The sequence below is a fragment of the Venturia canescens genome, chromosome 1 (genome assembly GCF_019457755.1).
Source record: "Venturia canescens isolate UGA chromosome 1, ASM1945775v1, whole genome shotgun sequence".
Classification (NCBI taxonomy): domain Eukaryota; kingdom Metazoa; phylum Arthropoda; class Insecta; order Hymenoptera; family Ichneumonidae; genus Venturia; species Venturia canescens.
In genome coordinates this window covers 39313048-39324182 of record NC_057421.1, presented here as the reverse complement: position 1 = coordinate 39324182, position 11135 = coordinate 39313048, and the positions used below count along the sequence as shown (strand labels likewise).

The 11135-nt window shown below is 38.2% G+C and overlaps 2 protein-coding genes across 6 annotated transcripts; both read left to right on the top strand.

Annotated features, from left to right (window-relative positions):
* The first annotated feature begins 857 nt into the window (after positions 1-857).
* Dus4 (Dihydrouridine synthase 4) lies at positions 858-3111 on the top strand. Of its 5 annotated transcripts, none has more exons than XM_043433132.1 (3): positions 858-1000; positions 1667-1864; positions 2301-3111. In XM_043433132.1, exons 2-3 carry the CDS (start codon positions 1722-1724, stop codon positions 3073-3075), a joined length of 918 nt encoding a protein of 305 aa, XP_043289067.1. In that variant the 5' UTR covers positions 858-1000; positions 1667-1721; the 3' UTR covers positions 3076-3111. The 5 variants fall into 5 exon arrangements, with proteins under 5 accessions (XP_043289067.1, XP_043289065.1, XP_043289063.1 ...); XM_043433130.1 differs by having other exon boundaries at positions 865-1093; XM_043433128.1 differs by having other exon boundaries at positions 872-1113.
* Positions 3112-6372: 3261 nt separating this feature from the next.
* Positions 6373-8614, top strand: LOC122418953 (uncharacterized). The gene has a single exon (XM_043433127.1). It carries the CDS (start codon positions 7208-7210, stop codon positions 8609-8611), a length of 1404 nt encoding a protein of 467 aa, XP_043289062.1. The 5' UTR covers positions 6373-7207; the 3' UTR covers positions 8612-8614.
* The last annotated feature ends 2521 nt before the right edge of the window (positions 8615-11135 follow it).

Here is an 11135-nt window from a genome sequence, read left to right as displayed (position 1 = left end):
AACCACATAAAAAACATCCGTAAGTGTGTGCTGTTTTGTTGGCCGCACTGAGCGCCTTGTAACGCTCCGAGCGGGAATTATAGTAACTATTATTTCGAATGATTTAGTTTTGGGTGGGTTCGATTGATAAGGAGTTGAAACTCGCCTTGCGAATTTCTCTTCAATAACTCAAGACAAAGATTTAAATGTTTGATGAATATATTGACGAAAATATGGATCTTGACTCTTTGGCTGACAACAATGTTCTCCTCTTAATTCTATTCCGTTCGACTTTTAGTCTCACAAATCTTTTGATTCTCACGCGCAGACTCCGTACGCTCCGCTCATACGCGGACCAATCACGTTATTCTTCATTCTCCCACTCATTCGAATTCTGGGGTCTCGCGACCCACGCTTCGGTTTCACACGCTCGCTTCGCAACCACACAATGTCCTTATTATTCTAGGTCCTTAGCATAAGAGTGACGAAGGATATGTCCTAGCCTAATGTTTATAAGATGAAAGTGGGTAAAAGTATCGTATTGGAATACTAGAACTATTTATATAAGAAATCAAAGAAAGCCTTATTTCGATACATTTCAACGTATGGAGATTATTATAATGTAAACTATAAGAATAAGTTAGTCAATACGTTCGTATTTCTTATCGACTAGCGGTTATTGTTTATGCTATACTTATATATTAGTCACCCAAGTCCGTCACGTTCCTCTCATTTGTTAATATTTCAATGATCAAATTATCAAATCCGTATGAAATGCTAAAGTACGAAATTCGCAAATTTGCGGTTCTTAGCGCAGAAATCAGCGCACTCTGGTGACGAATTACGCATTCGTCACAGTCCCTATATGCATTAAAAAAAGTCAAGAATCCAGAATCGGTCGGCCAAGTTCACGGAGGTCAAGGTGCTTTGAATGTCGCGACATAACTACACCTTTTCTTGTTTCTCGAAATGATCAAGTTGATGTGACGCGGAGGTGAGGTGACTCGTCATTTCTATGGTGGTAAATACGGGACAAAATGACTGTAGACATCGTACAATTACTCCAAGAACCAAAAATGACAAAAGTTTGCGCTCCCATGGTTCGCTACAGCAAGTGAGACAGACACATATAAAGTGACATTAGAGTTTACATCATTAAAAGGGCGGGTTGTTCCAACTTCTAGGTAGCTTATCTGGCAGCTAGGTAAGCCTATCTGACAGTTAAAGGTCTACAAATCAATGCTTTTACTCGCCAGATAAGCTACCTAGAAGTTGGAACAACCCACCCTAACTGTCAGATAGGCTTACCTAGAAATTGGAACAACCCGCCCAGGGTAGCTTATCTGACGGGTAAAAGCATTGACTTGTAGACTTTAACTGTCAGATAGGCTTACCTAGATGTTGGAACAACCCGCCCTAAAACAGTAAAAAAAAAAAAATGTTTTAATTAGCTAATTTGTTAATTCTCAAAACTGCGCAATGGTGCGTTTACAAATTTCATCACTACATTACATCATCATTACAAAAAACTTACCAATTTCTGTATCATATGATAATACGAAAAGTGTTGTCCTAATAAATAAAACAACAAGATGTCAGAAGTTGTATTGCAGTGATGTAATCTTCAGCAATATCAAGAAAATATTCTAAATTTCATGAAGTTAATTATGATATCATTTTTCAACAGGTTACCATTCCGCGCACTGGTACGGCGGTATAATTGTGACATATGTTTCACTCCCATGATCCTTGCAGATTCTTTTGTCCAATCCGCACGAGCCAGGGACAATGAATTTGTTACCAATAAGGGTGACACCCCACTGATTGTTCAATTTGCTGCCAATAACCCTGATGACTTTGTGAATGCTGCTCAAATGGTTTATCCGTATGTCATCTGAATTGATTCTCATTATTGACACTAGCTGTATTGTATACAGTATTTTAATCAAATAGATTTGATTGAACTAATTTACTGAAAAAAAAGAAAGTTTTAATATGGCAACACAGAAAAATTATTCAACATTCCTACTTAGAGGTATAGAATAATAAAATCTTAATTCTAAGCCTAGACTGCCTCCTAACTTTATATTTATCATTGAATTAAAGGCCAATAGTGAATTAATAAATTTAAATTGATATCCCCTGAAAACAGAAAACTTAATATTTTTTACTTTCAATCAAATTCAATTGAAACAGCCTAAAAAGTCTTGCTGAATGTGTTTGATGTATCCAAACTAAACATAATACTTTATAAAATTTGTGTAAGTTGAGAATACTAGAAAAAATGAATTACAATCTAGATGTTTATTTATAATAAATAGATACTGCAATGGAGTGGATCTGAATTGTGGGTGTCCCCAGCGTTGGGCCATGAAAAGCGGATATGGATGTGATTTGTTAACAAAGCCTCAATTGGTAAAGGACATGGTAATGCAAGTGAGAAATCGAATTCCCGGGTCATTTACTGTGTCCGTGAAAATTCGGTTGCTTGATAACATTCGTGAAACTATAAATTTGTCAAGTGTGTTGGAAAAAGCAGGAGTTTCATTCATTACCGTTCATGCAAGAACACAACAAATGAGGAAAGAAGCTATTGACCTCAAGGGGTTGAAAAGCATAAGGGATTCTCTCGATATTCCTATTATTGCTAATGGTGATGTTAAAACTTTAGACGATGCAGAAAAACTATACAAAAATTCTAATTGTGACGGTGTCATGACAGCCAATGGAATCCTCTCTAATCCGGGTCTCTTTGCTGGATATTCTTCCACACCTTTGTGTTGTGTGCAAGATTGGCTTGATATAACTAGTACAATACCAACCAGTTTCCTGTGTATGCACCATCATCTCGTCTTCATGCTTGAAAAAGTTCTTTCAAAAAAAGATAAATATATCTTCAATAATTTGCAGAATAGAGAAGCTGTCTTATTATTTCTTGACGACTTTTACGGCCTTAAGCCATCCAATGTGTTATACAACGAAATGCTTGAACCGATACCGTGTCATTATACTAGCTACTACAGAACCAAAATTGTCGAGATGGAAAGACGAGACATGAGCGACGATTATCTGGAAAATCTGTTTTCAGAAATCTAAAGTATTCCATTGACAATAAAGGGCACCAAACTTGAATTAAACTTATAATTAAAAAATGAGTTACACTCGTTTGAAATTGATTCCGATATACTGATAACTAATTCAATTTTGTCATCGTCTGAAAATTTTCTTCATTGTGTAAGTGGAGTTTTTCGCGAAGTGTAAAGAACAATATACACTACACGAAGGTGAACAGATTATTTTTTACAGAACATATCAACATTACGGGCTACAAACTGTTATCTACATTATTTTATTCTAACATTATAAAATTATGTTCAAATATGTATTAAAAGTACTTGTGTGGCCCATCACTTTTTATTCAAATTGCTCATTTAATCAGGGGTTCTTTTCAAAATCAATGGATCACAAGATAATGTACACGGCGAGAACGAGCAAGTACAATTTAAATAGAACAACTGAAATAAAAGTACGTGCTGGATATTTGAAAATGAATGAAAGTTACACCGTTTTCTTCTCTGGCAAACTATTTCATTAGAACGAGTAATTTGAATAAAAAGTGATGGGCCGGGCAAGCACTTTCAACACGTATTTAAACATAATTTAATGTTAAAATGAAATAATGTAGATAACAATTTTTAGTCTGTGTTGATATGTCCTGATTAAAAAGAACTGGGTCAACATTGTTTTAAATGTTCCAAAGCAAGATTTTTGGGTTTCAGTAAGTAAATCCTAATATCTTCTGAATTCTCAATAAATACGTTTTATTCCTAATCACTAATAAATATTTGGCCTCCAATCGATATCATCAATTATAGCGTTCCAAGTAAGTTATAACAAGACCTTTTTAATTCATTATGTTATCGGTCCTTTAGATTAATACTAATTGTAAGTGGTATTTTACTTTTATAGAAAACGTTACTTTTTTTTATTGTAGTTTCTGAGTTGTTCCGTAGGAATTAATATTCCAAGTTACAGATAAGTACTTGAGCTCGAAGCGATTTCATAAATTTTAGCGTTGCACGTAACTTAGATTGAAACTTTTTCAATTCATTTAGTTATTTCTTCGTCAGAATAAAATCAGGAGGATGGGGCATCGGTTTTTAAGATGTTTTCAAGTGAGGTCTTCGGGATGGCAAGGTATTTGAATTTTTTTCACGGTTTGAAATCATTTTCATTGCGGGGTTTGAGATTTTGGTTTACATTTTTTGTGGTATAATGCGAAAACGGGCGATCATCAATGTACTGTAACGTAACGCTTCCGCCTGAACAACCCGAATTTACTCGAAACCGACCATAACCTCAAAAATACATCGCGACGCGGCGCGATTAAATTGAACTTTGTTATGAGATAAAACATTTGTAAAAATGTTTGAATAATTAATTGAGTACATTTTTTATTTTTTCATTGTAAAAAAATTCTGTAAAACAAAAGCGGTATTTCGCGCATCACATGATAATTCTCTCGGCCAATGGCGAGGCACGAATCATGGCAACGAGCCAATCGCGAGTCATGTTACGAAAAGATGCGCAGAACCGATCCGAAAACCGAAAATTCGTCGTTTGATAATTTTATGATGGGAAAACGGGTATAAAAAGCGCTGCGCGACTCATTCGGCAGGCAGTCCTTCCTCAAAATTCTGACTCGGAACAAAAAGGCTGACCTCAAACATTCTTCCTGATTTTAGCAAGCAACCTAACCTATTTTAATTTTCCTGGATACCTGGATTCTCGGAGCGATTCGGTAACGTTTCAATCCCATAATCCAGGGTCTACACCTAACCTCTACATTTTCCAAGCTTTCCGTTCCACGGAGTTCTTGGAGCGATTCGGTGACGTCTCGGTCCCATAACACGTGGACGGCAGGTTACCTTTAACTTTGCAAATGCTCAGACTCTCGGAGAGATTCGGCGACGCGTTTCGATCCCATAGCCTGGAGTTTGTTCCTTAACCTAACCTATTTTTGTTTATTCTTTTGCTTGCTAGAATCAGGGATGATTTTTTTTGTAGATAATTTATATTTTTGTAAATTTTTTCTGTAAATGATTTTTTTTTTTAAATTGAAACTTGTTGCAACTGAGTCCGAGTTAGACTTAATTTTTCTTATTTTTGTAAGTTTTGTAAATTCCGTAACATCATCGATAAATAATTCAAGAGGTCGCGGTAAGAATTTGAGATTATATCGCTTCAAAATAATAATAATTTTTTTGTTGTATAAAATCAAAACACTTGAATTATCGAAACCTTTTTATTTTTATTTTGAAAACGAGCGAAAACCGCGTAATCGAAAATTGTTGATTTCAAAACGGCGAGCGAAACAAAATTTCTCGCAATCGGCGAGCGCGATCGCGAATATTTCACGACAATAAATCAAAAATGAATTTATTCTGTAAAATCGATCAAAATTGAATAAATCGGAATTGTTAAATTCTTCAAAATCGAAATTCCGCGTTCTCACGTTTCTTTCATACCTACTCCTTTTCTATTAAGGTAGCTCGAACCGACGCGTGGCGGCGTTCAGGCCGGGTCGGTGTGACGAATGCGCAATTCGTCACCAGAGTGCGCTGATTTCTGCGCTAAGAACCGCGAATTTGCGAATTTCATACTTTAGCATTTCATACGGATTTGATAATTTGATCATTGAAATATTAACAAATGAGAGGAACGTGACGGACTTGGGTGACTAATATATAAGTATAGCATAAACAATAACCGCTAGTCGATAAGAAATACGAACGTATTGACTAACTTATTCTTATAGTTTACATTATAATAATCTCCATACGTTGAAATGTATCGAAATAAGGCTTTCTTTGATTTCTTATATAAATAGTTCTAGTATTCCAATACGATACTTTTACCCACCTTCATCTTATAAACATTAGGCTAGGACATATCCTTCGTCACTCTTATGCTAAGGACCTAGAATAATAAGGGCATTGTGTGGTTGCGAAGCGAGCGTGTGAAACCGAAGCGTGGGTCGCGAGACCCCAGAATTCGAATGAGTGGGAGAATGAAGAACAACGTGATTGGTCCGCGTATGAGCGGAGCGTACGGAGTCTGCGCGTGAGAATCAAAAGATTTGTGAGACTAAAAGTCGAACGGAATAGAATTAAGGGAGAACATTGTTGTCAGCCGAAGAGTCAAGATCCATATTTTCGTCAATATATTCATCAAACATTTAAATCTTTGTCTTGAGTTATTGAAGAGAAATTCGCAAGGCGAGTTTCAACTCCTTATCAATCGAACCCACCCAAAACTAAATCATTCGAAATAATAGTTACTATAATTCCCGCTCGGAGCGTTACATTTTATTGGTGGCAGCGCGGTGGGATACGAAATTGAACTTGTGAATTTCTCGCGAAACGTAGTGATTGAACTGAATTAAAGTGAAGCAAGTGAAAGATATACATAATAGACACGCAAATATTGTGATTAATTCGATAATTGTAAGAACTGTGACATTTTAATCGTTATTGTTATTCATACGGACATTAGAGTGAGATATCGAATCAGAAATACGAACAATTTTAACGCTGATTATCGAAGTCGAATTGCCGCGACCTTCCTCCAGGGTTTTGGCGTGGTTTTTCACCCGGAGGCAGAGGGTATACGAGTATATATATACCGAGGTTGTTCACGGTGCAGATAAGGACCACGTAAAAATACCCTTACGCGACCGTAGGCACACGCGAAGAAAAGAGACGGAGAATACGCTTACCGTCTACTATTGGAATTGGGAAGAGAACGAGAATACGAGCATCAGTACGAGAGGAAGGAAGACACGTAGCTGGATCGACAACGTACCAAAGTGAGACAGAGGCTTGAATCATCAGTACGAGAGGAAGGAAGACACCTAGCTGGACCAACGACGTAGCAAGTGAGGCAGAGGCTTGAAACTTCAGTACGAGAGGAAGGAAGACACGAATAGCTGGGCTGAAAACGTACCGAATCGACGCAGAGGCCTGAATTACCAACACGAGAGGAAGAGCAGCGAATTCGACTCTAAACCACAGTATCATCTGAAGTAGTAAGTCACCAAGTCGATTGATGTAACGCGTTCCTCTCGAATTTGCAATTGATGAAATTTTGACAGCCATAATTACGAAGAGCAAAGTAAATTCATTTCGTTTATTGCATTCAATTGGCAGTTAAGAAAACAATCATTAAAATGACCGATCATATCAATGAAAGTACGAATAACGGAGAACCATTAGGTAGAGATAACACTAATGCATCGGAGAACTCGCAAAGTGGTGTAGATGGTGATATTATTTTGAATAATAACAACGGTAGCGCAAATCAAACAGAAAATATTCCATTAGATCTAACGTCAGCTTTGGTACCAACAAACGGTGAACAAGGTAGATTGAACACGATTCCTAACACACGAACCAGCATAATGTCGAATGATAGAACTATGTTACCAGTCGTTTCGACGAATGATCGGAATGTCCAACCCCTTTACCGAAATTCTCAACCTTCAACGAGTTCGTCGCTAACTCACTCTTTTCCTGGAATTGAATCAAACGGAAGTCATATGAGTTTCAAATCCGCTTTAGACTTTTTACCGCAATTTTATGATGGTCAGAATATTCCGATTTCAAAATTTGCTCGTGATTGTTTATTCGCGCAAGAATCTATCGTAGAAAGAGAAAGGCCCCTACTGCTTCGTATGATAAGATCTCGATTGCGTGGCGATGCGGATCTATATTTACAAGACCAAGAGATCAATTCGTTAGAAGACCTTTTGAATGACTTAAAAGCCGCATTTTCACCTCACGAAAACGTTCAGGACCTCACAGCGATGCTGTCTACCGTAACACAGAAAACTGAAGAGACTGCTGAAATGTACGGGGTTCGCGTACGGAAAATTTTGAATAGACTGGTCACCGCGATTGAGCATGATAACGCCCCAGAAATTTCATTTGGAATGATTCACGCAGCTCGAGCGTCCGCAATTGTCAATTTCTTACGTGGTTTGAAAGGAGACCTTGAGTTAAGAGTTCGCGTTAAAAATCCAAAAACCCTTCAAGAAGCCACGAGTTTTGCGAAAGCAGCAGAGTGGGAGGTTGCTTACCAAAAGGGACTTCGTTGCGACAATACCTTGACAGATAATGAGGAAATGAAGAAAAATACTAAAACTCCATCTCAGGATAGATTTAATCCCTACCGTTCGAAAAGGAATTCACGCGTATTTTCTTGTGAAGCGGAGCATGCCGGAGAATCGTCTCGCGGGTCATATCGATATATGGGACGCGGTCCAAAACAAACAGGCCAATCATCAGAACACGGTCAAACTCAGCGGAACCTTCCAGGTTGTTATATTTGCGGGGAAACAAACCATTTTGCTCGCGGATGTCTGAAGAAAATTTCGAATAACCAAACTAAATGTTATGTTTGTGGAAAGTTAGGTCATCTTGCTCGCGATTGTTACAATAGAAATAAACCACAGAATAAAATTCAAAAACGTGAAACCGAAGAAAGCGTAGAAGAGAAATCACTTGACCGGTCCGAAGTGAAACAGACTATGAAATTCGGAAAATCGAAGAACCCAAAGGAGTCTTTAAACTAGAAAATAACTCGAAGAGTCAGCGCGACTTCGAGGAAACAAAACCAAATGCGCTCGTTAAAATGGTTATATTGACAATTAATGCACAAAAGGCTTCGACACCCATTGTAACCTTGAATAGCGAAGATTTCACAGATAGCCAAGCAAAATTTGTAATCGACACAGGTGCCCAAGTTAATTTGATCAAAAAGAAAAATGTTAACCCACTCGTGGAAATTAAAAATGATATAATCGATTTATGTGGCATAGGCCCTGGAATTGTTGAAACACTAGGTTCCATTCGAGTAAAAATTAGAGATGCAGTCATCGAATTCCATGTAGTCCCAGACAACTTTGGTATCAGACAGGATGGATTGCTAGGAATGACCTTTTTGAAAGACTATGACGCGGTAATTCACATAAATGAAGAATTTATAGAGACGAAGCTGGGAACATTTCCCTTTTGGCACGTGTAAGATTTTTCGCATCGAACCTCGAACGTGTCAAGTTATTTCTGTGCCCATAGAGAACAGGGATTTAAAAGTAGGCTATCTGCCATACTTATTTATTGGTAGAGGAGTTTTTCTTGGTGAAGCCATAGTCGAACAAGTAGACGGTTATGCCAAGGTTTATTGCGCTAATACGGGAGCAGGATCGGTAGAATTGTCGATCCCTCCGATAGAATTAGAAGAATTCGAAATGATTAAACCCGGTCCACGAACAGCTCGTCAAGCTGAACCTGATAAAGATGCACGATCTGTAAATGGTAAAAGATTGAGTGCATTGTTAAAAAATATCGATCTCAGTCAACACAATGTTGAAGAAAAGGAAAGTATTCTACGCTCAATTTCTGATTATCTCTACCAGTTTCGCTTACCTGGAGATAAATTAGGGTGCACGAAAGTCTTAAGGCATAAAATAACCACCACAGACGATAAGCCTGTAAATAAAAAGCAATATAGACATCCACCTGAACATAATGATGTTGTTACTGAACAAACGACACAATTGCTTGAAGATAAAGCCATTTCAATATCCGACTCACCATATAACTCGCCAGTATGGGTAGTTCCCAAGAAAAACGATTCTCAAGGTAATCGTAAATGGCGAATGGTAATAGATTATCGAGCATTAAATGAGAAAACAGTGGGAGACGCATACCCTCTTCCAAATATAACTGAGATTCTAGATCAATTAGGAAAGGCAAAATATTTTTCGGTATTAGATCTTGCTTCTGGATTTCACCAGATTGAAGTAGAGCCAGCCGATCGACCTAAAACAGCTTTTTCTACCCCATACGGTCACTTTCACTTTAACAGGATGCCCTTCGGCTTGAAGAATGCTCCTGCTACCTTCCAAAGATTGATGAATCAAGTCTTGTCAGGACTGCAGGGTAGTGAGTTATTTGTTTGCATGGATGACATTGTTATTTATGCAAATTCTCTTAAAGAACACGAGATGAAATTGAAAAAGTTGTTGGAAAGATTAAAGAATGCTGGACTTGTTCTTCAGCCAGAGAAATGTAAATTTTTGTGCAAAGAAGTCTTGTATCTTGGACACATTATTACAAAAGACGGTGTTAAACCAGATCCGGAAAAGGTCGAAGCAGTAATGAATTTCCCTCGTCCAAAAACGTGCAAAAATGTTAAACAGCTTTTGGGGTTAGCCGGTTATTACAGACGATTTATTCCAAATTTTGCCACAATTACAAAACCTTTAACAATATTGCTGAAAAAGACGACTGAATTTCAGTGGGGGGAGGCACAAGAAAATTCGTTTAACGAAATAAAGAAGATTCTATGCTCTCAACCATTATTGCAGTACCCTGACTTTACTCGACCATTTGTTATCACAACAGACGCATCCGGATATGCCTTGGGCGCTGTATTGAGCCAAGGACCTGTAGGTAAAGATCTCCCGATTGCATATGCATCCCGTACCTTAAATGCCGCAGAGATGAACTATTCCACCACTGAAAAGGAATTATTGGCTGTAGTATTCGCTGTAAAACGGTTTCGTCCTTATGTCTTTGGTCGTACATTTACCTTGATTACTGATCACCGTTCATTAACCTGGCTTCATAATCTCAAAGACCCTGCTTCAAGGCTTGCTCGTTGGAAAATATGGCTCAGTGAGTACGATTATGAGTTTGATTACAAGCCTGGTTCTTTAAATGCAAATGCTGATGCACTTTCAAGAAATCCTGTAGATTCCACTGAACATCCTGAGGAAACTGATCATCGGGTGCTGATCGTGCATGATCCGTTACCCGCTGCAGAATCCGAACTCCCTGAAGACGACCTTTTGGTTGAACGTGTGTTCCTGAGTAAAGAGAAAGTGAGAAATGTTGAGTTGATAAAGGACAGTAACGGTGACTTGACGGACAAAGAAAGCTCCCGTAATGGAGGCTCGTTTGAGGGACGCGTGATACCCTCAATTGCGAGTGGTTCGGTCGCCTCAGCGAGTAGTTATATATCTCAATGTATGAGAGCTCCCCCTGGGGAAAGCTGTGTTGCGGCGGTGAAGCCCGCTCACAGGGAGGTGTGTA